The 27,316-nt window shown below is 37.2% G+C and overlaps 2 protein-coding genes across 2 annotated transcripts in view; both read right to left on the reverse strand.

Moving 5' to 3' along the window:
- LOC121380723 (protocadherin gamma-A4-like) overlaps nt 1–582 on the reverse strand; it is a 3,931-nt gene extending 3,349 nt beyond the window's left edge. The window contains exon 1 of the mRNA XM_041509675.1: nt 31–582. Coding sequence (XP_041365609.1) covers nt 31–252 — 222 coding nt within the window. The 5' untranslated portion in view covers nt 253–582. The remainder of the gene's footprint in view (nt 1–30) is intronic.
- Nucleotides 270–27,316, reverse strand: LOC121380724 (protocadherin Fat 4-like). Its single transcript, XM_041509676.1, has 26 exons — nt 27,269–27,316; nt 27,018–27,204; nt 26,239–26,656; nt 25,687–25,880; nt 24,839–25,081; nt 24,118–24,365; nt 23,334–23,520; nt 22,468–22,885; nt 21,773–21,966; nt 20,924–21,166; nt 20,169–20,416; nt 19,804–19,993; nt 18,574–18,994; nt 17,565–17,755; nt 16,721–16,963; nt 15,535–15,782; nt 14,581–14,770; nt 13,886–14,309; nt 12,994–13,187; nt 11,704–11,949; nt 10,319–10,569; nt 9,821–10,007; nt 8,622–9,036; nt 6,986–7,179; nt 2,053–2,273; nt 270–284 (listed from the first exon to the last, which is right to left on the reverse strand). The coding sequence occupies exons 1-26, from the start codon at nt 27,314–27,316 to the stop codon at nt 270–272; spliced, it is 6,258 nt and encodes a 2,085-aa protein (XP_041365610.1).

Raw genomic sequence — 27,316 nt, forward strand, 5'->3', positions numbered from 1 at the left:
GAGTTAGCTCCAACGTTTCCAGAAACCTACCTCAAGAATAACAACAGCTGTAGTCGTTTTCGCAAAACCACTTTCTGGCTTGTCAACAGCAATGACTTCCAGAATAATCTTGTAATCGTTTTCAGCTTGAGATTCATACCCGACATTACGAGATCCAGTGAGTAGATCCAGTCCGTCTATCTTGAACTGTTGGTTTATTCCACTGTCACCCTCTATAGATAAAGTAAACTGACCGTTTGATCCAACATCCATGTCAGTCAGTGAAAACGTTAATATTTTTGAATCTGAAAAACAGCAACACAAAACCCACAGGTCAATATGGTAAAGATATGCCTTTAATCCCAATATCAATAAGAAGAGTAAACAGCATTTGACACCTGTGCAAAATTCTACAGTACTCTAACGTGTATCATTTAACATATAACTTCTCTTCCTTCCTTAACTTCATATCACACCCATCACAGACGCATCATGGCATGGTTGTTATATATCTATTAAAATATTAAAAAGAATACGATGTACCATATTATTCTTGCACAGACGTTGTTTTATCATGGGGCGGGATGTAGCTCAATGGTACAGCGCTCGCTCGATGCACGGTCGGTGTGAGATCGATCCCCGATCGGTGGCCCCATTGCGCTATTTCTCATTCCAGCCAGTGCACCACGACTGGTACATCAAAGACCGTGGTATGTACTACCCTGTCTGTGGGATGGTGCATATAAAAGATCCCTTGCTGCTAATCGAAAAGAGTAGCCCATGAAGTGGCGACAGCGGGTTTCCTCTCTTAATATCTGTATGGTCCTTAACCATATGTCTGACGCCATATAACCGTAAATAAAATGTGTTGAGTGCGTCGTTAAATAAAACATTTCCTTCTTCTTTCTTGTTCCATCACGTATTCAGGGTTATAGCATTAAAGGGACTGTTCTGAGTTTGCAGCCACTGTAACATGTTTCCCACTAACGAAAGAAATGAACAATAACTACTAGAAATATTAGCCCCCGACCGCAAATACCTTGTTTACTAAAATTTTGATATTCTATATGTTATATGTAATTTTAGTCATGAGAAAGGATCTGTTAGTCATAAACATGTTATATTGGCAACAAACTCGGAACAGTCCCTATAAGGACTGAGGGCTTTCAAAACGTTGTATATTGGACACGATGAATCTTTAACTAACCTGATGTCTGACGATTTATCTTAGTTTCATCTTAAACATACTCTTTGATGAAAATTTTGTACATAATATTTTCATAAAATTAATATTCTTTATAGCTGTATTCATTACATATACAACAGATGGCAACAACTGATATCATCGTTTTCTCAGAGATTCGTGTTCGTGAGTGTGTAACATCACAACTAGTGAAATTTCTATGGAACTCTGTTTCTATTGTTTTTATTTGATCTCCTATAGACGAAGTAGGAAATATGTACGTATCGTCCTTGCGAGTGTCTGTGCTACAGACAAGCACCTAACCGTGAGTGATTAATTGCAGAGTATCATCACAATCCCGTCAGAAATGTCTCTGAACCCTGTTTTGTGATGCGATACCAACTAAAACGTGTTAATGGTTTTGCCATTCTGATTCTTATGGCCCAAAACACAGCAAAACCAGAATCTGGACTACGAAAACAGTCAAATACAAAACCCACTGAATCGAACGTGACAAAACACACCGCATTCGTACTGGTCCAAATGACATATTTGGCAACAGACTACATAGAACATGCGCTATATTTTCACACTGCCAGACTGACAGCTGCCCAATGGTCGACACTCACTTTTTAATTATTTTTTTAATAAACAACAGGGAAGGTATATTAATCAATGTGGAATTCTCATAATTGTTGTTGGTGTTTATGGAAGGAAATATTATAAATATGAATGCATTCATTACATACTGATAATATGTATCGGTTACATATCCTGTTCTCAAAATACACGTGCCATGGTGCCTTTGTCACACTCGACAGAGTCAGACTCAGCTTCGGTGTGTTTTGGGCTTTAGAAGGAAACATACTTGGTATTGTGTTCTCAGTTACATTGCCATGATAAATGGCTTCTGAAAAGACAGGGGGATTGTCGTTGACATCTTGAATGGTGATGTTGAGATAAATACTGTCTTCCAGTCTAGAAGAGTCGGTTACGGTTAACTTGAGATCTGTGAGTGACGTCACACCAGTTGACCCGTCACGGTTGATTCGCTCAGCTATCGTGACCACGCCAGTTGTTGTGTTTATATTGAAATATTTCTTATCTGAGCCTGTAATTGAAGTGCATTGTATTAAAGGAATGATTATGCAAGAAATTTTGACTGGCATGCATATTCAATCATATTTAATGAACTATATTGCATAAAATCAACAAGTATGTTGGTATATTTAATTAATAAAACGGTAAACATGTGATTGTTATTACATATAACAGGCACAGGCATTTTGCTCCAACACACTGAATGCGCCATCTGGTGAATAGGTTGTTGGGTAAAACTTCACACATCACATAAGGTATTATTAGTCTTAGAACTGAAGAGGGCGGGATTCAGCTGATTGGGGTTTTTCTCTTTCCAACCAGTGCATCAAAATTGGTCAAAGGTCGTGGTATATGCTTTCCTGTCTGTGGGGAAAGTGCATATAAAAGATCCCTTGCTGTATTAGAAACATATGTAGCGGGTTTCCTTTGTTGACTACGAGTCAGAATTACCAAATGTTTGACATCCATTAGTCGATGATTAATCATTGTACTATAGTGGTGTCGTTAACCAAAAACGAACTTTAACTTTAGAACTGAAGAAACGAACGTAGTCTGTTGATTGTTGTAGAATGATGAAACAGGAATGCGTCGCAATGTTCTGTAATAATGTTCATCCCAGTAAGCCAACAATAAGTATATATTATTTTCCCAATACAAAATAAAACATCAATGTCCAACTGGCTACAAAACAAATCGAAATAACTGTCCAACGATGTACCATGGTCTGTCCATGCATTAAGCTGCTGTGTATTTCAGAAACCTACATACTGAATACATAAACTGACTGGTTGCTTAGTTAATTGGTCACCTGGTTGTCAGGTGAATATTACGTAGATTACAAGACCATGTAATTGTCGACGTCTTAGCCACATAAAAACAATATATAGGGCCTACCGCTATATTACTAATATCACGGTATTGTGATGCATCCAATACCAATCTGATGCGTCATGACTTGTCCTAATATTAGTCTTTGTTGAATGATATGGGGGGGGGGGGGGAATGTAGGCACTTATGTTATTAGCATGTAGTGGACCAGGACCTGTGTCACCATATTGACAAACAAAATTAAAACATTCTCCAACAAATAACCTGTCACCCCTAAAATGGTAATGGCCGTTATCAACCAACAAGATTTATTATAATGTAAATAATTATGTAATACTATTGATTAAGTAGACTGTCCCATCTAAAATCACAGAACTGATCAATTATGTAGTTACCATGAAAAGGAAATTATCATTTGGGCCTACTAATATGCATGTTTTTCGTAGAGTGTTTGCGGAGGGAAACATATTGTAACCCCATTTCATTCTATTTATTTAAATAATTTATTATCAGAGCATTTATCTTGTTTTACAAGTCAGGCTTATCAAAGTGAAGCACCTTGTCATAAATACTGCGTTTGTTTACGCTGTCCATACAGGAGCTGACGTCACTTCCCGTTCTAGCTAGATTACCGGAGACAACGAAAAATAAACAAAATGGCAGGAATAATAGTGTTTTTATTTATGTATTCCTAAATTACGCATTTTTCATTTCTTAAACTGTCAGTATGTGTCGGTGGTCCGGGTATGCATCTTTCCAACACATAAGGCTCTTGTTTGACGTGATTGTTCCACACACAAGTGGCGTACCCTACAAAGAAATCAATACACTGAATGTGCGAATCCAGGTAGCTTGGAGTCCTCTCCTCAAACAAATTGATAATTTCGGTGAAAAAACAACACAGTAAAGTTTGTTTTATTTAACGACGCCACTAGAGCACATTGATTTTTTTTATCTTATCATCGGCTATTGGACGTCAAACATATGGTCATTCTGACACTGTTTTTTTTAGTTTTTAGAGGAAACCCGCTGTCGCCACATAGGCTACTCTTTTACGACAGGCAGCAAGGGATCTTTTATTTGCGCTTCCCACAGGAAGGATAGCACAAACCATGGCCTTTGTTGAACCAGTTATGGATCACTGGTCGGTGCAAATGGTTTACACCTACCCACTGAGCCTTGCGGAGCACTCACTCAGGGTTTGGAGTCGGTATCTGGATTAAAAATCCCATGCCTCGACTGGGATCCGAACCTAGTACCTACCAGCCTGTAGACCGATGGCCTAACCACGACGCCACCGAGGCTGAAACAACACAGAAGCACATGCTTGCGAGAACACTAACAGGACGTGCATAACTTCATCTTCAAAATTCCAGGATCCTATTGCATATCAATATCACCCATTATCAAATGGAGTAATGTCACGGAATAAGACCTTTAGTTTGCTCTGATCACATGGCTTCCACGTGTCATTTCAGTTAAATCATAAAAAGTAATTTCCATCATCCTCTGAACATTTCTGGATCCACTACTTATCCGTTATTATCATATTCAAACTTGACAAAATTATTATCAAAGGATTAACAAAATCAGAAATATCATTTATTTACTTTAAAAAAAAATCGAAATAAGGTAAGAAGGAAGGAAATGTTTTATTTAACGACCCACTCAACACGTTTTATTTACGGTTATATGGCGTAGGACATATGGTTAAGGACTACACCGATATTGAGGGAGGAAACCTAATGTTGCCACTTCATGGGCTACTCGTGTCGATTAGCAGCAAGGGATATTTTTGTATGCACCATCCCACAGACAGGATAACACATATAACAGCCTTTGTTATACCAGGCGTGGTGCTCTGGCTGCAGCGAGAAATAGCCCAATGGGCCCACCAACGGGGATCGATCTCAGGTCGACTGCGCATCAAGCAAATGCTTTACCACTGGGCTACGCCCCGCCCCCAAATCAAAATAGTGACTATTCTTATTTTTGCAAAGTGGACATAACGAACGTTTGAATGGAATATATTTTAGACATAAAACTGAAGCTTCTGAAGAATCTCTTTACATTATTAGGGGTCAACTTTCAATGTTCCATTTCCTAATTAAACTTTTGGGTTAGGCTAATTGAAACAAGACAGCTGCATACGTATTTTAAACTATCTACTAGTTTGAAAATAGGTCATAATTGCTTTCCGACGCCAGATAACCGTAAATAAAATGTGTTGAGTGCGTCGTTAAATAAATAATTTCCTTCCTTCCTTCCTACCTTCCTTGTAGTTTCTAGAGGTGTCATATTTACCTTGTACTTTGCAGACATGTCATATTTAGTTTGTAGTTTGTAGACGTCATATTTACCTTGTATTTTCTAAACATGTAATATTTACCTTGTAGTTTGTAAACATATCATATTTATTTTGTATTTGTAATCATGTCATATGTACCTTGTAGATTGTAAACATGTTATGTTTACCTTGTAGTTTCTAGACACGCCATAGTTCGCTTGCAGTTTGTATACATGCTATATTTACATTGTATTTCGTAGCTGTCATCTTTACCTTGTAGTTTGTTGACGTCATATTTATCTTTGTATTTTCTAAACGTAATATTTACCTTGTAGCTTGTAAATATGTCATATTTGTATTCTAGTTTATAAACAAGTTATATTTACATTTTAGTTTGTAAACATGTTATATTTACCTTGTGTATTGCATACATGTCATATTTACTATGTAGTTTGTAAACATGTCATATTTACCTTGTAGTTTACAAATATGTCATATTTACCTTGTAGTTTAAAACATGTCATATTTACCTTGTGGGTTGCATACATGTCATATTATTTTGTATCTGTAAACATGTCATATTATCCTGTATGTGTAAACATGTGATATGTATGTTGTAGTTTATAAACATGTTATATTTACCTTGTAGTTTGTGGACATGACATATTTATCTTGTAGTTTTTAGTTGTGTCATATTTACCATGTAGTTTGTGGACGTCATATTTATCTTCTAGTTTGGTTGACATTAGATGTAACTTTTATTTTCTAAACATGTAATTTTTTACCTTGTAGTTTATAAACATGTCATATTTACTGTCTAGTTTGTAAACATGTCATATTTATCTTGTAGTTTAAAAACATGTCATATTTACCTTGTAGTCTGTAAACATGCCATATTTACCTTCTAATTTGAAAACATGTTATATTTACCCTGTAGTTACTGGACATGTCATATTTCATTTGTAGTTCGTAGACATGCTATATTTACAATGTATTTTGTAGCCAACATATTTACCTTGTAGTTTCTAGACGTGTCATATTTACCTTCTAGTTTGTAAATGTGTGATATGTACCTTGTAGTTTGCAAACATGTTATATTTACCCTGTAGTTACTCGACATCTCAAATTTCGTTTGTAGTTTGTAGATATGCCATATTTACAATGTAGTTTCTAGTCGTTATATTTGTCTAGACGTGACATATTTACCTTTTAGTTTGTTTACGGTATATTTACCTTGTTATTTATTAATGAGTTATATTTACCGTGTAGTGTGCATACCCGTTATATTTATCTTGTAGTTCGTAGACAGATCATATTTACCTTGCAGATTGTGGACGTCATACTTATCTTGTATTTATAAACATATCATATTTATGTTGTAGTTTATAAACATGTTATATTTACCTTGATGTTTTCATACATGTCATATGTATCTTGTAGTTTCATGACGGGTCATATTTACCTTGTATTTTGCAAACATGTAATATTTACAGTATAGTTTGTAAGTATGTCATATTTATCTTGTAGTTTGTAGACATGTCATATTTACCTTGTAGTTTGTAGACATGTCATATTTACCTTGTACTATGTAGACATGTCATATTTACCTTGTAGTATGTAGACATGTTCATCATTGGCATCAGCGTCTGTCATAGAGAACAATCCACAAACGGTTGTTCCCACTGGCATCTCCTCTAAGATCCATTTCACGTCTCCTGCTTCTAGTATGGGTGTCTCGTCAGAGACATCCTCGACAGTTACAAACAGTGTCATGTTTACTTCATGGTCTGAGTCATTGGCACTGGGAAACAAACCGTCAAGATATATCACTGTTTAGAATCAATTTAATTTTCACCAGTATTTAGTGTATCTGTAACATTTTTATATTTCGAAACTAGGTTATTTACTAGTCTTGCTTTCACAGTATATCAGCAAACCAACACTCACACAACGAATGAAGGAATGTTGTCAATTAGCACCGTTTATCATGTGGACATAGAAGGCAAATACTGCGAATGTTACTAGTTGATAGGGGTAGAGCTATTGCTCTAATATGAAGGTGCATTCGCAACGTTGCGTCGCCTAGCAATATGAGGTACATGAGTAAACGATAGCTCGTTTACTGGGGCATCTCAGAGCCACAGGACGATTAGCTGACCATCCCAGGAGCAGACATATACCTCTAACATCTCCGTAAAAATGTCAGACAGCTACGGAGACTGCAAGTCAGGTTGTAGGCACTCATGGTCGGCCAGTGTGGTCACGGATGGTTAGGAATTGTTTGTGGGAGTTTAACTTAAGGCCACGATGTTCCTACATTGGTCCACAACTTACACCCAGGTGACATCAACGTCAAGTGCAATGGATGCGTACAATGCACCAAATCGGGTTCACTTGGCCCACTTGGCTTTACACGTCAGATAGACAACAACGTGTCTATCGATATTCAGATGCATTAAGGAAAATGACAGATTTGGACGTGTGTCTGTTACGGTTTGGGGCGGGGGGGGGGGGGGGGGGGGGGGGCATGGCGGACAAAATACCTCTCGTGGTCATCCAGGGAAATCTTACAGCCGTATGATATCAGGATCAGGTCATCAGGCCTCACCTTCTTCTCCTTAGCCTTGCGCGTATCCTTGCAGCAGAATAATGCAAGTCCGCATGTTGCAAGGGTTTATCTTAACTTTTTCAACCAACATAATGTCCCACTGCTCGATTAGCAACCCTACAGTCCAGATTTGAACCCGATTGAGCATTTGTGGGACGAGCTGGACAGGAGGGTCAGGAAGTGTGTCAACATCCTAAACAACGTCGCTCAGCTTACACAGACTCTTCTACATGAGTGAAATAACATCCCACAAAGGACCATAAGCAATCGGATTGGGTCAACGCTAAGGGGAGTTAGAGCAGCAACAGCAGCCTGAGTTGGGCACACACGTGATTGATTTGGATCAGGAAATGGTGAAGGGTAACCACACTTCAACGTTATTCGTGCAAACGCCGTGTGTGATAACACAATAAAACATTTGAAATATTTACCACCGGAAATCAACTTGTTTTTTCTCTCAGTATGTGTTACTACAAAAACAAACTTTTGTTTAAATTTCCATCATTTAGAGGGATGCACTGAGGACATATAAGGATGTAATGCGAATGTTATGTTTAGGAGCGACAACTAGACACTAGCTAGACCAAGAGACATGGACGACGACTGATATTGACAGAGCCATCACATTAACTTACGTCAATGTAAACAACATGAATTTGTCTGTTTCGTAGTCAAACTGCTTTACTATCATCACATCCGCTCCATCAGTCTCCAGTCTGTCAGAATCAGACACGTTGTAGACCAAGGCATCCCCATCATCATCAGTAGCTGTAATGGAGTAGACGACCTGTCCTATGGCAGCGCTCTCTGTCACGTTGATGCTGATCACGCCCACCAGGAACCGAGGCTCGTTGTCATTGACGTTTTCGAGATGTACTCGTAACGTTCCTTCTGTCTCTTTGATAGGGTCACCTCGGTCTCGTGCTGTTATTGTGACGTCATAAAACACCACGCCACCAGTAGGCGGGTCTCTGTCGAGGTTATGAGCTGACCGGAGGGTTCCTGTAGCATCATCAATTTGGAATTTTGTCGACATGTTCTTTCCAGAATCTGTATTGGATAATAACACTTGTTTTGTAATCATCAGCAATTACTGCTAGCTAAATGAATGAGTTTGCAGCAGCTTTGTCCATTCCTCGGTAGGGCTGATGTGAATATTTTTAAAACTTGTATTATTACAAAATAATCATTTAAAAACAGCTACAATCAAATTTATCATAATAGGTATTTAATATGTCTGCATGGGTTGATATTCGTATGTATCGCTATATGATTAATATTCGAAATTGCAGATTAGGTTTATTCTTTGCGAGACACGTTATTTATCTTTTGAATGAAACATTTCTTTTATTAAAACATACATTCCATTCTTAAAATACCTCCGTATTGAACTAGCCATTAAGACCACATAAACATTCATGAACAAATACACTTTTAAAAATCCACGAACAAATAAATTAGAAAAGATTCATGAATAAATAAATTGTAAAACATTCATGAATAAATTATAAAAGATCTCTGAATAAATAAATTATAAAGAGCCATTGATTTTTTTTTATTGCAAAACATCCGAAAAAAAATATTTGCAAAGCAGCCATAAATAAATAAATAAAATATAAAATAGCCAGGAATAAATAAATTATAAATTATAAAACATTCAGAAAAATAAATTGAAAGACCCAGGAATATAAAAATTATAGAGCAACCAGGAATAAATAAATTACACATTCAGGAACATCAATGAATCAATAAATTGCAAAACATCCAGGAAAAGATGAATTATAATAGAGCCAGGAATAAATAAATTATGAAACATCCTCATTAACAAAGTGACCTGAAATGACGGACACGATGCTGTATTCCACGACGCCGTCGTCCCCGTGATCCTTGTCTGTAGCAGTAAACGTTGCTATCAGAGATCCAATGAAAACATTTTCTTTTATCGATATGTTGGGAAACAGTCCAGCTGTATCAGGAACCGGGTTCATCCAAACAGGTGCAAATTCATTTTGTGGCAAAATCTACAAACAATTTTTACATTAATGGCATAACTGATAAAGAGAAGATAGTTCCGTTTATTTCAAAATAAACTGTAATATAATTGAGCTCTGTTTAAAAGCAGTAGTTGGTGTGTTTCATGTGTATCAAACCTGAATAAACATATCCATTGCATGAAACTTTCCCTGATTGTGAAGTGATCCACTTCTGAATTTACTTCCCACCTGCTACCTACCTCCAGCTTCCTTGGCATCTTATTTAATAGACTACACTAACATTTTATAGTATAAGACGATTTGTTACAAAGACATTTTGTTTTGGATCATTATTTTACCTTTACAATGACTAATGCCAAGTTATTCCTTGGCTTTTCTTTTTGTGGATTGTCTTTAGCGGTGATGGTGAGAATGTAGCGATATTCCTTGTTGCCAACAGCCTCATAGTCAAGTGCATTGCCAACCACGTATAACTGTTGTCCAGAAATGTTGAACTTGGGGTTAACGTCATCGCCATCAGAGATAAACACTGTTACGTCTGCATTACTGGCAGAGTCAGCATCACTGATGCCAAAAGTTAAAATAGGATCTACAATATAAAGGTGAACACGTTAATATTTTTACGAGAAGTATTTCTAAATTGAAAATACAAAACTAATGAAAGACTTAACACTGGGAATGGCCGTCCCTCGGTTACAAGAGTGTATTGTTCAGTAAATGGTCTCCTCGGGAGTGGCTCTCTTCCTACAGATGAGGCACTAGATATAGATTAGTCGTATCAACTACTATTTTACTAAAAGCCCATACGACTCTGCATTCTGCAGATATACAGTCGGTTTTGACGTTCTGATTGTACTGAACAGCACACTGAAATACCCACTTGATGAAAGTAATATGCCAAATAAATATTTACAATATGGTCATGTCTAACAGTTTTCCAGTAGCCAGGAGAGGGAAGTATGAGGACCTTGCCACCCCCACTTGAAATACCCCTTGATGATTGTACTGAACAGCATTGAAATACCCACTTGATAAAGTAATATGCCAAATAAAAATTTACAATGTGGTCATGTCTAACAGTTTTCCTTTGTGAAAGAGAACAGTACTATATATTATGAATACAGAATGTGAATGAAGAAAACTCCTGTAACGAGGAAGAGCTGTCGCATGTGAATGTTAGATCTATCTTACTACATTTTTTTTTTTCATTCAGTACATTCACCGATATTTATATCATCAGTAATGTGATACATCGTATCCTTTAGAATTTTCCTTCTGTTCCAATACTATGTACCCCTTAATTGGTTTTCACTTAGCAATACATAATACCATCTTCATAAATCAAGGCTAATATTTGTTCCTCGTATTCAGCCTTGATACATGTAGTCACGAAATCGTGCCACAAAATGCTTAAATTTCATTGGATGCGATGAGATCTGATTGCATCGAATCGCAATGCTCCTTATAGATTCCCTTGTTATTGTAAACAAAGATGGCAGCGTCAGCGTCTGGCGGTTAATTTTTTATATTGATTTCAAGATTGTCACATGTTACCGATGCTGTGATTGGTCAGCGATGTCATCGTGTAAGGGACATAATCGGTGTTACAAATTTTCTTCCAATAGAGGGCGCTAGTAGTGGATATCAGTAATCTTGACTACATGTATCAAGGCTGAATACGAGGAACGAATATTAGCCTTGATTTATGAAGATGACATAATACCTGCTACTGTGTTCCCTTCTGTTGCATTAATGACGTAAATCCACTGAGAGAAGACAGGAGGGTTATCATTAACGTCCTCGATCTCAAACGTCAGTGTCTCGTTCACACTGTGACCTGCCGCATCTGTGACTGTAAGCATGACATCACTGATGGTCGAGATGCCACCGGCTCCATCTCTGTCGATGACGTCATTCACTGTTAATACGCCGCTAGTATTGTTGATATCAAAGTAGTTTGCTTCACTTCCTACAATGGATGGCATCAGTGTTTTATATTGCTCAAAGAATTAAACTAAAAGGCCACCTTTAGGCGTGGACAGGTGCTCCTCTCTCCTCCCTTCTAGTGAGGGTCATGTGTATATTATGAATAGGTCTGCACAATTATAGTTATGCATCTGGCAAATTTGGAACTGTTCCCTTCCCTAAACATTGCAGTTATAAATCAATGAAAACCTATTCTGGGGCACCACGAAATAATTATCCAACTACTGTAAACTATTCAAATTACTCTCACCATGCTTTAACTGACAGATAATGCAATGGATTGTTTTAACAACAACCCAAGACATGCTGAACTACAACTAGATGTGTAACTATATTAAATATAATGATACTGCATGTTGTGCAGCAAATATTTTATTTCTGGTGTGTGAACCGAACTGATAAACAAATCGTTTGGTATGAAGGTACAGATAAGGACATAAAATACAATAAAGTGAAATAAAATATAATAAATAAACATGAAAGTAGTAGTTGATCACACTTCAGAGGAGATGAAAGAATGAATGAGTGAATGAATGAATTAATGAAAGAGTGAATGAGTGAATAAATTAATGAATGAATTAATTAATTAGTGAATAAATAAATAAATGAATAAACAAATAAATAAACATGAATCTGGTAGTGGATAAAAACGTTTGTTTTGTTTAACGATACCACTTCATACTGAATAATCCTCGCTTCAGCCAGTGCACCACGACTGGTACATCAAAGGCCGTGATCTGTGCTATACTGTCTATGGGATGATGCATAAGATCCCTTGCTGCTAATCGAAAAGAGTAGATCATGAAGTGGCGACAGCAGGCTTCCTCCCTCAATATATGTGTGGCCCTTAACCATATGTCCGACGCCATATAACCGTAAATTAAATGTGGTGTGTGTGTCGTTAAACAAACCATTTCCTTCCTTCCTTCCTTTTTCATACCGAATAAGGAAATAAAACAAACAATTAAATAAATAAATAAATAATAAATAAATAAATAAATAAATATAAAGGTAGTTGTACACATACCAGATAGTGAAAACGTCAGCGTGTCGTTGGCGTCTGCATCAGTTACAGAAAACACTCCACAAATCACAGACCCCACAGGATGCTCCTCAGTAAGACGTACTGGTGAGTCAACCGTGAGTATCGGCGAGTTGTCGTTAACGTCAATGACGTGAAAGGTAAACGTGACATTATCCTCGTGTTTTCCATCACTAACACTGAAATCGTAAATATATTTTAATAATTTAGACTAACATTTTTGTGTGGATTAGACAACTGCCTAATTAAGTATAAGTATGTTAAAATTAAAACTATTATGGAATCCTAAGGACGATCCTGTAAAATGAAATAAAAACAAACACAACGTCCCAACACTTCGCTAAACTAGGTATTAGAATTGGATTGCTGTTACTAACATAAACGAAACGCAAATATCACAGGGATCAGCTAGTCATTAGCATGAATCACATGGGGGCAAAGTTGCCTCTATCTATTCCACAATGACCTACATAATGGCTGCTTAAACTAGATCATGTGTGGGTGTGTTTTGTTGTGTGTGTTTTGTTGTTGGTTTTTTTTGGGGGGTGCACTTTGACTGGACTACTGGTACTACTATACTGTTATGAGTTAAGGACAAAGGTGCAACCAGCCTCCTACCCACTTTGAAAATAGCAAAAACAGAGACAGATGGTGCTTGGTTGTCATCCCTCTAAATCCAACCCAATGCAATAAATGTCTAATAAAAGCAAAACATTAATGGATGGGATTCATTTCTAGGGGTTCCGGCTTAAATTTGCTGGTGTAGCTTTTGTGTGTTTTTTGTTTGTTTATTGTTTTAGTTATTAATACGGGGGGGGGGGTGTTGTTTTTATGGGGGGTTGTGTGGTGTTTTCTTTAAATTGTTCAGTTATCTTACTTGATCACCAAGGAATGGCACTGTGCAGATTCAAAGTCTAGTGTCTTTTTAAGTTTGATCTGATTGGTGTCAACTGTAAAGAAGTCTTCATCACCGTCCACGGTAGTCACCGACACAATGTCGCCGTCGTCGTAATCAGCCGTCGTCAAGGTGAAGACAACATCTCCTACAGCAGTTGCTTCAGATACGTCGATATTGGACTGGAAATCTCTCAACGTCGGAGCGTTATCATTGACGTCTTCTAGGTGTATGATGATAGACCCAGTCACACTACGTTGTTGACTGCCACTGTCCACGGCGACCACAACGACTGTGTAGTTGTTCACACCTCCTGTCGCGGTGTCGCTATCTAGTGGGGTAGCCAGACGAAGTGTCCCTGTATATAGCCCTATTCTGAATGACTCAGCGGTGTTCACTCCTGTACCTGAAAATGAGACAAAGCCAGTGCAATTTGTGACTCAAGTGTTTTTATTGTAGACTCGTTTTGGGCCACTTTTTACAAATTTTGAATGTGTTTTTTAACGTGTATTAAGATGAAAATTTATTGATGAAAACAGATACCAAGTTTCAGTGATCTTGGACATATTGTTTATAACAGACAGGCACAATAAAAAGTTAGCTCAGATGCATGGTCTAGTCTATAAAATCTAAAACCGTTATCAATTCAGTTTAAAAATAATTATTATTATGCTCACTGTCCGTTGTAGACAAAATCTGATATTTAACATCCCCGTCCGCTCCATGGTCATCATCAGTGGCTGTCAGTGTTGTGATGTTTGAGCTGGGTGTCAAGTCTTCTCTGATACTTTGATCTGGAAACCTTCCACTGGATGTGTCGAATGACGGACTAGTCCAGACAGGGGCGAACTCGTTCAGTGATACAACCTAATAACATAAATGTCTAATATTATGTAAATTCACATATATTTATACTTTCAGTTTGTTAATTTATGTCAATCATTATCAATGAATACACACCATGTAATAAACAATACAGAGTTTAGTAGTTTGCATACAGGTTCATATCGGGGGAAACCCAAGGAGCGTATGAATGGATACCAATGAGCGTATGAATAAGCACTATATCAACTCGCCTTCTTACATCTACAAAAGTTAAAGTTTTCTTTTAATTAACGACACCACTTCAGCGCATTGATTAATTTAATCATCGGCTATTGAATATTAAGCATCTTGTAATTCTAGCATATAACCTTAGAGAAAACTCGCTGCAGTTTTCCATTAGCAGTAAGGGATGTTTCATATGCACTTTCCCTCAGAGATCACTGCACATATCACGGCCATTGATATAACAGCCGTTGGGCACAGGTTGCATTACGTGCTATATTATTGTGCTACAACTACAGCATACGTCTTAAAACTACAAATGTACGTGTATGACGGCTACCTAATTTATAACATCTGTTTGAACAATAAATTATTAAGTGATCCGAGTGATCGAGCATATATATATAAAACAAATGCATCAAAATACTGGAGAGAAAAGGATTCATCTATAACAAAAATGTTAAGAAATGTAAATATATCTGTTTGCAATTTCATATCACAATATTTTTTTAAATCATAACACATGATAGTTTACTACTAAACAACAATCTGTATAAATATAATTATCTCATGCACGAACGTACTTGGACTATGATTAGTGTTACGCCGGTTCTTGCAGGACCTGTGTCTGGAGTATCAACAGCCTCAACTGTAAGAGTGAATCTGTAATCATGGTCCACCAGAGCCTCGTAGTCTATCTGTGTACCATTGGCAAGGAGGTCACTTCCACTTGTTGAGAATATATTACTAGGATCACCACTTGTCACAAATAGAGTAAACTGACCATTGTTTCCAGAGTCGGCATCAGAGCAGTCCAGTTGTAACAGCTCTTCTAGAACAGAAAATGAAGTAAACTTATAAATATGACTACCATAGTTCAATTCAGTGCTCATTGTATGCAGATTTCAAACAACGCCATATCATTTTGTCACAGAAGTTGTTCCATCAGGGTTATGATATCCAGGGACTTCTGAAGGCATTCAAAACATTTTATGGTAGACAGTGACTGTTGAAAAAATACGATGCATCATTGACCAAACTGTTGGCTGATGCTATTCCATATTGTGAACATGAGCATACTTTTTCATCTCTTTGGTGAAACCCTTGCACACGTATTTTTTTTCATTGCTTTAGATGAAGTGACGGACTTGACAGCTGTGGTGGCAAAACTCATGACGAGTGCCACCAATGGGGCAGGATATGCTCACCTTTCGCGAACACCTGATATCACTCTTACGGCAGTGATTCATGGGTGCACGTCATCACAGCTGTACTTATTCCAATGAACTCGGAACGGTGCTAGTTTTGAAATTAGTAAACTTGTCTGGGAGTGGCAGTGCAAGAAGGATGGACTCTCCAGTAAAGGATCTCCTCGGGAGTAGCTGTCGTCTTATAGACGAGGCACTAGATAGAGATTCAAGGAATCAACCACTATTTTGCCAAATACCCATTCGACTCTGTATTGTGTAGAGAATCTTAGAGATACGGCCTTGATCACGTATTAGGTTTTGTCATTCAGATCTAAAAACTTCTTCTTCATTTCAATATTATACTATATTATGTTCTGTATTACTATAATCACTGCTATGTCCATATCTGAAATTCAATTCAACAGTTAAAATTTAGTATTAATACAGTTGTGAAAATAAGAAAACCTGTCTACAAGAAAACGTTTTGGAATGGAGACAGGCTTATGCCATGGTGATCACCTCTCTCCTTACAATTGTATATGCTTTATCATGTTAGTAACACTAATAATCAAATAGAAACCTGAAATTGCCGTGGATTCTGTTATGTTCACTGTGTACACCGACTGTGAAAATGTGGGGAAATTATCGTTCACATCAAGGACTGTGAAGATCAGATCTGCACTGTCAGTCAGTCCTCCTTGATCTCGCACAGTGACCGTGACCTTCAGTGATGACACTGCACTGCTTCCCTCATGGTCAATCCGCTTCTTCACTGACAGCAAACCAGTCGTGGTGTTCAGGTCAAAGTAACTTATGTCCTGACCTACACATATAATTTGTGTTTACACCATCAAAGGAACAATATCACATGTTTCATCAGCAGTTATTGTCCAAAAATATGGTTGTTATGATAATGTTTATAGAGACATTGCTCTTTCTGGTTGACTGCAAATATTCGTTCATATTTCCACACAATGAGAACAACGTGAATAATAGATTTTGCTATGTCAGCTATCATTAGAGCTTGATGGAAATTATACACCAAACGCATTTAAAGCAAGTATTCTCTAAGTGTGGTGCAGTACACAGCTATGAACTATCAGTTGAATAATTGCACTATTTCAACATCTAAAGAGAAAAACCTAACTTTACTCCCAGAATCAACCATTTTCGTAGTTACAAGTGTCATATTTGGCTATTTTATATATATTGGTGATAAATAACTACATATTAACTGATCTCTAATATAATATTTGCATATTTAACTCAAGAATATCAAAACTGTACAATGTTAAAAGCTCTCATTTCCTGACAAATTCTAGATGAAAAGTCTGAATTACAAAGACAATTCTTTATCAATATTTTAGACTGCATCTGTTTATTTGTTTAAAACTCCTTGTAAGCTATTAAAATAAATTTGTCACCTGAGAGAGTGTATGTGTGACTGTCCTCTACATCCTCATCGTTGACATAAAAAGTGCCACCTACAACTGTTCCTGTTGGCAACTCCTCTGCTATTGTGAGAGGAGTGCGCACATGGATGGAGGGATTCTCGTTGATGTTGGTGACAACTACAGTGAGCGTCACATTCTGCGTGTATTTCCCATCACTCAAACTGTAACAGGAAATATTGAGATCCATTTAAATCTGTTATAATGAACACTGTGAATAACACATATCTGTCTTCATAAAATGTATTACACATATGCTTTTCTAGTACATGCTTGCGAATATGCATATATATAAGTGCTTCCAGTTGAATACTTGATAAATGAATTTGGCATAGCTATCACTGCATCTCTGAACAAGACTTTACAGGCAGTGTAGATACACTTTAGAATCGTCAAGTGTTATTCACGCCTCTCAGATTTAAAAATGTACATAAACAAATTGTGTAACCTGTTTCCTTTTTGTGTAACATATTGTGAACAGGTAAATGTTATCCCAACTTTAATGAGATAATAAAAAATGAGTTATGTATAAATGAGACTACGCTTTAGTGAAATGATCGTTCTCGCAGTTTTCAAAGGACTGTCATGTGATCCAGTACTGAGGGAAGGAAGGAAGGAAATGTTTTATTTAATGACGCACTCAACACATTTTATTTATGGTTATATGGCGTCAGACATATGGTTAAGGACCACGCAGATATTGAGAGAGGAGACCCGCTGTCGCCACTCCATGGGCTACTCTTTTCGATTAGCAGCAAGTGATCTTTTATATGCGCTGTCCCACAGACAGGATAGTACATACCACCGCCTTTGTTACACCGGTTATGGAGCACTGGCTGGAACGAGAAATAGTCCATTAGGTCCACCGATGGGGATCGATCCTAGACCGACCACACATCAAGCGAACGCTATAGCACTGGGCTACGTCCCGCCCCCTCCAGTACTAAATGACCAGTTGTAGGCCATACACAATCCTCATCACCTGACGATTAATGTGTGACACTGTCGCTTCTCATAGTCCAACTGGTTGTCTAGTCTGATGTTGTTTCCGCTGGTCGTGAAATACACTGTATCTCCTCCAACTACAGTAACAGTCACGGTGTCGCCGTCGTAGTCCACTGCTGTCAATGTATGGACAATACTCCCCACTGATGTATCTTCTGAAACAGCTACTGTGGGTTCGAAGTCTTCAAGGAAGGGGGAGTTGTCGTTTGTGTTTTCTATGGTAATCTGGAGTGTTCCAGTCACACTCTTCACACTGGACCCTGAATCTGTTGCGACCACTGTGAGGTTATAATATTGGATTCCACCAGTTTGTACATCGCTGTCCAGAAGAGATGAAACCCGTAAAGTTCCAGACGTTGCGTCGATTACAAACACATCCGTGGCACTTTTACCATCATCTATGGATGTAAACATTCTCAGTTAGAGTAGTAAGATATTCTATGTTTATTTGGAATGGAAAATGGTATAACGTGCACATTCAGAGAAAGCTGTTGTAGCGCACGCCTGTCCTGGGCACAAGTACCGGCCTCGGCCCGTTCTTCCATTCAGGACAGGAGATACGTTTATTTTTGCGTTAATATGTGCATGTATTAATAGAATCAACAGGTTGAAATGCCTTATCTATACCTCACAACCGTGATTAATTGCATGTCTTGTCCATTTCATTACAGTAACAAAACATTACTTTTGTAAGCTTTAGGTTTGCTTACTCTAGAATGATTCATAAACATTCCACCTACAAACTCATTCAATCGTAAGTGGAAAAATTTAGTCCACATTTTGCAATGACATGAACATGTAAATCTTTAGCCATAAATAAAGTTCAAAGTGTTAATTTGTTTAACTAGTTTTAAAACAATGATTCAACATGAAGTGGTACTTGGGAAATCAGTATTTCAATAGAATTATGAAAAATACGAGTTATGACTTCAATAGTCGTAAAACATGACTTATAATATCAGACATATCTAGAAATCATCTAGCTCTGTGGTCAAACAGATTTATTTAGCCCGTGAAAATACTGGTTAACTCAGTTCAGCGGGCATGAAAATATTCTCTTCTTCCTGGTCTTTCTTTGCCCATTTAGAGTACTATTTTTACATAACAGAACAATAAAAATATCCACCATGCATAATGTAAGCATATTTATTATTAAATAATAAAAAATCATTACAAAACTCAAACATGAAATCGGTTGATATCTTACTATTCACAGTAGATGTAATGCTGTAGACTACAACTCCATCTTCACCCAAATCTTTGTCTTCTGCCTCCAACGTAGTGATGTTTACACCAATTGCAATGTCTTCTTTAATCGTTTGAGTTGCAAACGTGTTGCTGGATGTGTCAAATGAAGGCTGTATCCATTCAGGGACAAATTCATTCATGGGCATAACCTGAGAATTAGAAATAACACATTTATACCAGTACCATGATCAATAATTTATTTTTATTCTGATATAGTAAGGATGAAACAGTTTGAAACTCCTTAACGATCTTATTCATTTATAGTATTTCCTTTGGTATTGTACAGTAACAATGGACACAGAATGTATTAAGTGGTAAACATACTTGGACTATGATTAGTGTTACGCCGGTTCTTGCAGGACCTGCGTCTGGAGTGTCAACAGCCTCAACTGTAAGAGTGAATCTGTAATCCTGGTCCACCAGAGCCTCGTAATCTATCTGTGTACCGTCGGCAAACAGACTATTTCCATTTGTTGTGTATATATTACTAGGATCGCCACTTGTTACTGAGATAGTAAACTGACCATTGTTTCCAGAGTCAGAATCAGAACACTCTAGTTGTAGCAGTTCTCCTGAAGTACAAATGGAAGCAAACATATATGTAACCTCAAATAAAGGATATTCTGCTAATGGATACAAAAATCAGTGGCTTTTAGGTTTTTTAATTGCAAGGATGAGACTTTTTAAACGTGGGCAAACAATATATCATTAAAGGAGATTAAAATGATATCATACAATTTACCAATCATTTTAGATGAAATAAATCAAGTTACTACATGTGTTTTCTATATTATTTAATATGCCAAGAGGAATGTATTCACGTTCTGATGAACTGGATTTGATATATTAAATATGTACGTTATTCTATTATATATTATGCGGTATCGCCATGAATACCGGCAGTCAAAGTTGACCTATTCGCAAAAAGACCGAATGCACAGATTGAAAACATTTAGGAATTTGTCATCTAGCCAAAAAAATAGCCACACCTGTTTTACATGGAAAATTTATACTTTTATGTTTTGAAATATTAATAATAATAATATTCACATTCCATCCTAAAATAATAATATATATACCTGAAATTGCCGTCTCCTCTGTTACGTTGACTGTGTACACGGACTGTGAAAATGTGGGAAAGTTATCGTTCACATCGAGGACAGTGAAGATCAGATCTGCACTGTCGGTCAGTCCTCCTTGATCTCTGACAGTGACTGTGACCTTCAGTGATGACACTGCACTGCTTCCCTCGTGGTCAATCCGCTTCTTCACTGACAGCAAACCAGTCGTGCTGTTCAGGTCGAAGTAACTTATGTCCTGACCTATAAATGTATATTCATAATTATAATATGTCTGTTTTCATACTGAAGGTACACAAATAATGATTGTTTTATTTTTTATTTTAAACTTGTAAAAGTATTTAATTCGGTATATTTGTTTTTGTTTACTGTAACTAATAGTTTGATAAACAGCTAATTGATATAGCCCATTCCACAGGGGCTGCCATTTTATACTATGGAATTTACCACAAGTTATTTATTTCTGAGCAGATTGTATTTTAAATTGCACACAAAAATAGTTGTGGGTTTTTTTGTAGTTTTATTTTTGTTATTTCCGAAAGACTTTACTTCACATCTTATGTCAAACCAAACTAAAATTATTTAAAAAAAAAAAGGTTTTGTAGGAGAATAGGACGGACTAAAGTTAAGTATAATCAGAGTACCAATATTTAGCTATATTTCTTTTTTTTACAGCTCGCATAATAAGAGACAAAAGCTTAACCAATTGTAATGATGGCTCTAATTACATCCTTGTAAAATTGAAACCTTGTATTCATTGACCAAACATGTCTTGAGTATTACAGTGTTCAAATGTTTTCCAGTTCAAGATTATTATAGTTTATTTCTGAAAAAAAAACAATCCCTTACCACTCAGTATGTAAACTAGTACAGCATCTCTGTCTGCATCAGTTGCATAGAAAGCTGTCCCAGTAACGGTTGCAACTGGAAGTTCTTCTGGGATTGCTAGAGGGTCGTAAACGTGTAAAACAGGTCGTTCATCATTGATGTCAGTTACTGCTATTGAGAGTGTAACATTCTCTGAGAATGTTCCATCTGTAAAGCTAGAATATAAGACAGCATTGTTTCAAGTCCAAAGGTACATACTAAAGCAAGGAATGTATATTAAGGAAAGACAACATATTATGTAATCACAACATTAAAAAGCAATACACAAAAATGTCAAACCGAGAGAAACTGTATTTAGATCATTAATGTAGGAAAGGATATATTATCATCGTGAAGGACGAAAATAATGATTAAACAAATAAATGAGACCTCGTCGTTTACGAGGAGCTTCATTTTCGCTCACCATCACTAGATTAGTTCATGGAAAGTAATTTCAGCTCCCCTTGGGACGTGAATAAATATGGTATTATATGATACTACATTAAATGGTTTCCCATAATCAAATTTAGGGGAGCAATTATTTACTCCCCTTAATTTGTTTTTGTAGTGAAGTCTGATAAGAAAAGACATACTAAAGAAGCAATATTAACAATACGGACATAAGAAATAAAAAAGGAGATACACAGATATTACAAAGGAGACACAAAGGCACACACCTAATGACAATAGTGTAGCACTGACGAGTCTCGTAGTCCAAAGTCTTCAGAGTCTTTATCTGATCTCCGTCCCCAGTAAAGTAATCGAGATCTCCACCAACCACAGACAGTGAAATGTTGTCTCCATCATGGTCAGTGGCTGTGACGGTGTGTATAACAGTTCCCACAACAGTGTCCTCGGCTACATCCAGTGTGTCCTGGTAATTTGTCAGCACGGGGGCGTTGTCGTTGACGTTTTCAAGACGTATGGTTATTGTCCCTGTAGTACTTAGGGGCGTTGTTCCATCATCAAAGGCAACAATAGTCACGTTGTAGTAGTCAACACCTCCTGTGGCAGAATCTGCGTCAAGCTTTGCGGCAACTCGAAGAATTCCAGACTGCTTATCAACTGTAAACATTTCTGCAGAACTTCCTGTAGCTACAATGTTAGAATACTGTTTTATTATAATTAAGTTTGGCATTCTAAATAGACGACACACTTTAACTTCCCTATTCATTTTGCGTTTCTTGACTAAACCAGCAATTTCCAAACAGATCGACTATGACAGATGTCCTAAAACATTCTTTCAAGACTTGAAGTGTCCTTTCGTATAGCGATTTTTGAAGTGACGCAACACACATGCATTTAACAGACACCAGATACTTATAAAACATATGCAAATATATCAAAACTGTTAGGGACCCAGTCTGCGTTTAGATGGAAACATAGACAGTAAACTGGATCCTTGTTCCAGATACTGAATGTTTTGTAAGCATAGATAGGCATGCATAAAACCAGATGTGATTTGTATAGCAATAAAAAAAAAACGTTTTAGAAATCTTGTATATAACAATAATAAAAAAGATACAAGATAACCCCAAATTACCTGAGATTTGAGAGAGTATTTTGTACGAAACGTCTCCACCTTTTCCGTGATCGTTGTCAGTGGCTGTGAACTGTGTGACGTTAGTTCCAGGTGGAGTGAGCTCGCTGATGGTCAAAGGTGAAAACTCGTCGTTACTGCCCGGGGTTGGTGAGGACCACACAGGCGGAAACTCGTTCTGTGGTAACACCTGTAATAGAAGGACAACCAAAGTGAAAACTATTTCACAATCACAACCATTATCTGTACACGATGGACAGTTTGAATACAGATGTCCTCATAGCGGCTAATAATCAGTTGGATCAGATGATGTTCTAATCCTGCACATATCCATTTCCCTATGTATTTACTTAAAGACTTCAACTACCAATAATGCCCGCCAGGCAATATGTTACATTCTGATGACAGTTGCTATTAAATCCACGATTTCTATCGTGTAGATTTTACTATACATATTTATTTGTGATATATTTATTTTTTGACAATTTTCCGAATGGTAAAAAAAAGGTAGTCCAGGCTGGAAGATGAAACATCAAATATTTTAAACAAGTTGACAAAAATCAAGGAATGCATTATTTTATCTTACGTTACTATGAACATATACTGTCAGTTTGGAATGCATTCACATTTTTAAAATTGTATTATTTAAGGACAGGGCAATTTTCTATTAACATACATTAAACAATTTCAGACAGTTTGGAACACGTACTTGACTATTTAGTGCCTAAGACATGTATTACTAAATGGCAATCAGTATAAAGATATTGGCCTTATTCACGAAACATACTTGTACTATCACCAGTGTTACGCCGGTTCTTGCAGGACCTGTGTCTGGAGTATCAACAGCCTCAACTGTAAGAGTGAATCTGTAATCCTGGTCCACCAGAGCCTCGTAGTCTATCTGTGTACCGTCGGCAAGGAGGTCATTCCCACTTGTTGAGAATATATTACTAGGATCACCACTTGTCACAGAGAGGGAAAACTGACCATTGTTTCCAGAGTCAGCATCAGAGCAGTCTAGTTGTAACAGCTCACCTGAGACACAAAACGAAGCAAAAACACAAAATAACATTTCTTGATGTCAGGTATCAAATCACGTAACAATAATAGATGGTATACTTTATTTTCGTACTGTATTCACAATTCATAGGTATGCCACATTTAGAATTTGAAAAACAAATATGGTGTGATGGGAACAGGTTATAATATACCTAAAATGGTATATGAATTAGAATTATAGAATGTAAGTACGTTTTCGAAGACAAACGCACCTGACTGGTGCTTACCCATACCGAGTCACTTTCAAATATTTGTAGGGGATGAATAGAAAACCTGTGAAAAGTAAATTTCTCGGTCTCTCTCTCTCTCTCTCTCTCTCTCTCTCTCTCTCTCTCTCTCTCTCTCTCTCTCTCTCTCTCTCTCTCTCTCTCTCTCTCTCTCTCTCTCTCTCTCAAGCTATTACTGTATCTCACTGGATACACAAGTAGCATTTGAGGTAACCTACAAACCTGAAATTGCATTCTCCTCTGTAATGTTGACAGTGTACACAGACTGTGAAAATGTGGGGAAGTTATCGTTCACATCGAGGACTGTGAAAATCAGATCTGCACTGTCAGCCAGTCCTCCTTGATCTTTCACAGTGACCGTGACCTTCAGTGATGACACTGCACTGCTTCCCTCGTGGTCAATCCGCTTCTTCACTGACAGCAAACCAGTCGTGGTGTTCAGGTCAAAGTAACTCATGTCCTGACCTACAAGTATAAATGGTATTATGTTACTAGGTGCATTTTCAGAAGGAAAAGGACAATTATTGAGCTGTATATGCTTACTTTTATACTACGTTTTGCGTAAAACACCTGTGTGTGTGTGTGTGTGTGTGTGTGTGTGTGTGTGTGTGTGTGTGTGTGTGTATGTATATATATATATATATATATATATATATATATATATATATATATATACATCAGACCTTAAGACTGATGCTGAAATTCACAATTGATGGCAATATAACATACATAGAAAGTTGTGTCACATGAAAAGATTATGTAAATAGCAGATTTTTCTAACTAGGATATAAAAAAATTTGTCATTATTTGTTTTGTTTTGTTTGTTTTTGTTTTTGTTTTTTTCCTGTTGTTTGTTTTGTTGTGGGCTTTTTGTTGTTTTTGCTGGTTGTTTTTGTTGTTGGTTTTGGGGGGATGGTGTTTTGGGGGTTGGGGCAGTCCCAGCTCTAATATAATGGAGTAATCAGTTCAATGGCTTCTCTTGGTACCTATCTTTTGCCTTTCACTCGCTAATAACAAATATTGATTATTGTTGATTCAACAGGGTTTTATTTATAAACTATATTCATTACCACTCAGTGTGTACACTAGCACATCATCCTTATCGGCGTCTGTAGCATAAAATGACATTCCAGTGACACTTCCAACTGGCAGTTCTTCTGGAACTGTTAGAAGGTCGTAGACGTGTAAAACAGGCGATTCGTCATTGACGTCAGTTACCGCTATTGAGAGAGTCACATTCTCTGTGAATGTTCCATCAGTCATGCTGAAACAAGATGTAACATTTTGGGCCGAATTTACAAAACATGTTCTGCTTGTAAATATAAGCATTTGCAATGGTTCAACATCTGTGTAAAAAAAAAAAACAGGTTTTGTAAATTCTATACACATCAAAATAGATATGGCTTCGCATATGGCTTACAAATGTGATACAATATTAAGTAATGGAGATGAATAGACAATATTGAGAAATGCGGACGACCTTTATATTATATAGACATTCAATGTTTGTTTGTCTTATAAAAAGAGTATTATTTTGCGAAAAGACATACTTACACTGAAGAAGGAATATTAATAATACGGACATAAGAAGTAAAAAAAAAAGGAGTCAAAAGGGCACTCACCTGATGACAATAGTGTAGCACTGGCGAGTCTCATAGTCCAAAGTCTTCAGAGTCTTTATCTGATCTCCGTCCCCAGTAAAGTAATCGAGATCTCCACCAACCACAGACAGTGAAATGTTGTCTCCATCATGGTCAGTGGCTGTCACTGTGTGGATGACAGTTCCCACAACAGTGTACTCCGCCACATCCAGTGTGTCCTGGTGATTTGTCAGCAAGGGGGCGTTGTCGTTGACGTTTTCAAGACGTATGGTTATTGCCCCTGTAGTACTTAGTGGTGTTGTTCCATCATCAAAGGCCACGATGGTCACGTTGTAGTAGTCTACTCCTCCAGTTACAGAATCTGCATCAAGCGTTGCGGCAACACGAAGAACTCCAGATTTGTCATCAATTGTAAACATGTCAGAAGAACTTCCTGTAGCTATAAATAAATAAATAAATAATAAATAAATAACAATTAAAAAACATATGAGTTTCACGTTAAACTACCCTTAAACCTACCCACGGGAAGGTGTAGTTTATTCTACTGATTTTGGATATATTGACACCAGAGGTTAAACAAAACCACCTTTTTGTATGCAGACATCTAAACATGGTTTGACGTTAACAAGTGCATGTAGTTTACGCTGTACCAAATTTATGTATACAAACTGGTGTGAGTCAAAGGCTAACCCTGGTTTAGGGCTACACTTCCATTAAACTACCATTATACTTACGGGACGAGTTTACCACCTAATATTTGCTAGTCCATGTAGTACAAATGCAAAACAATCCCATATTACCTGATACTTGTGAGAGTATTTTGTAAGAAACGTCTCCGTCTTTTCCGTGATCGTTGTCAGTGGCTGTGAACTGTGTGACGTTGCTTGCAGGCGGAGTGAGCTCGCTGATGGTCAAAGGTGAAAACTCGTCGTTACTGTCTGGGGTTGGTGAGGACCACACTGGAGGAAACTCGTTCTGTGGTAACACCTGTAACAGGACGACAGTGTTACATTGTATATCAGCTTAGTTAAGTGTATTTAATGTGACTGACATAACCTGTAATGTATTCAAGTTCGTGACTCTGCAGAAGACGGTCCAT

Source organism: Gigantopelta aegis, chromosome 9, assembly GCF_016097555.1.
Source record: "Gigantopelta aegis isolate Gae_Host chromosome 9, Gae_host_genome, whole genome shotgun sequence".
Lineage (NCBI taxonomy): Eukaryota > Metazoa > Mollusca > Gastropoda > Neomphalida > Peltospiridae > Gigantopelta > Gigantopelta aegis.

Bases quoted from the DNA above. Each gene is read 5' to 3' on its own strand.
- LOC121380724 (XM_041509676.1), bottom strand. From the start codon at position 27,316: ATGGACCGTCTTCTGCAGAGTCACGAACTTGAATACATTACAGGTTAT. The intron at 23,521-24,117 runs GTATGTTTCGTG...CTTCTATTACAG, and splicing joins TAACACTGGTGATAGTACAA to GTGTTACCACAGAACGAGTT. The intron at 19,994-20,168 runs GTATGTTTACCA...TCTAATTCTCAG, and splicing joins TAACACTAATCATAGTCCAA to GTTATGCCCATGAATGAATT.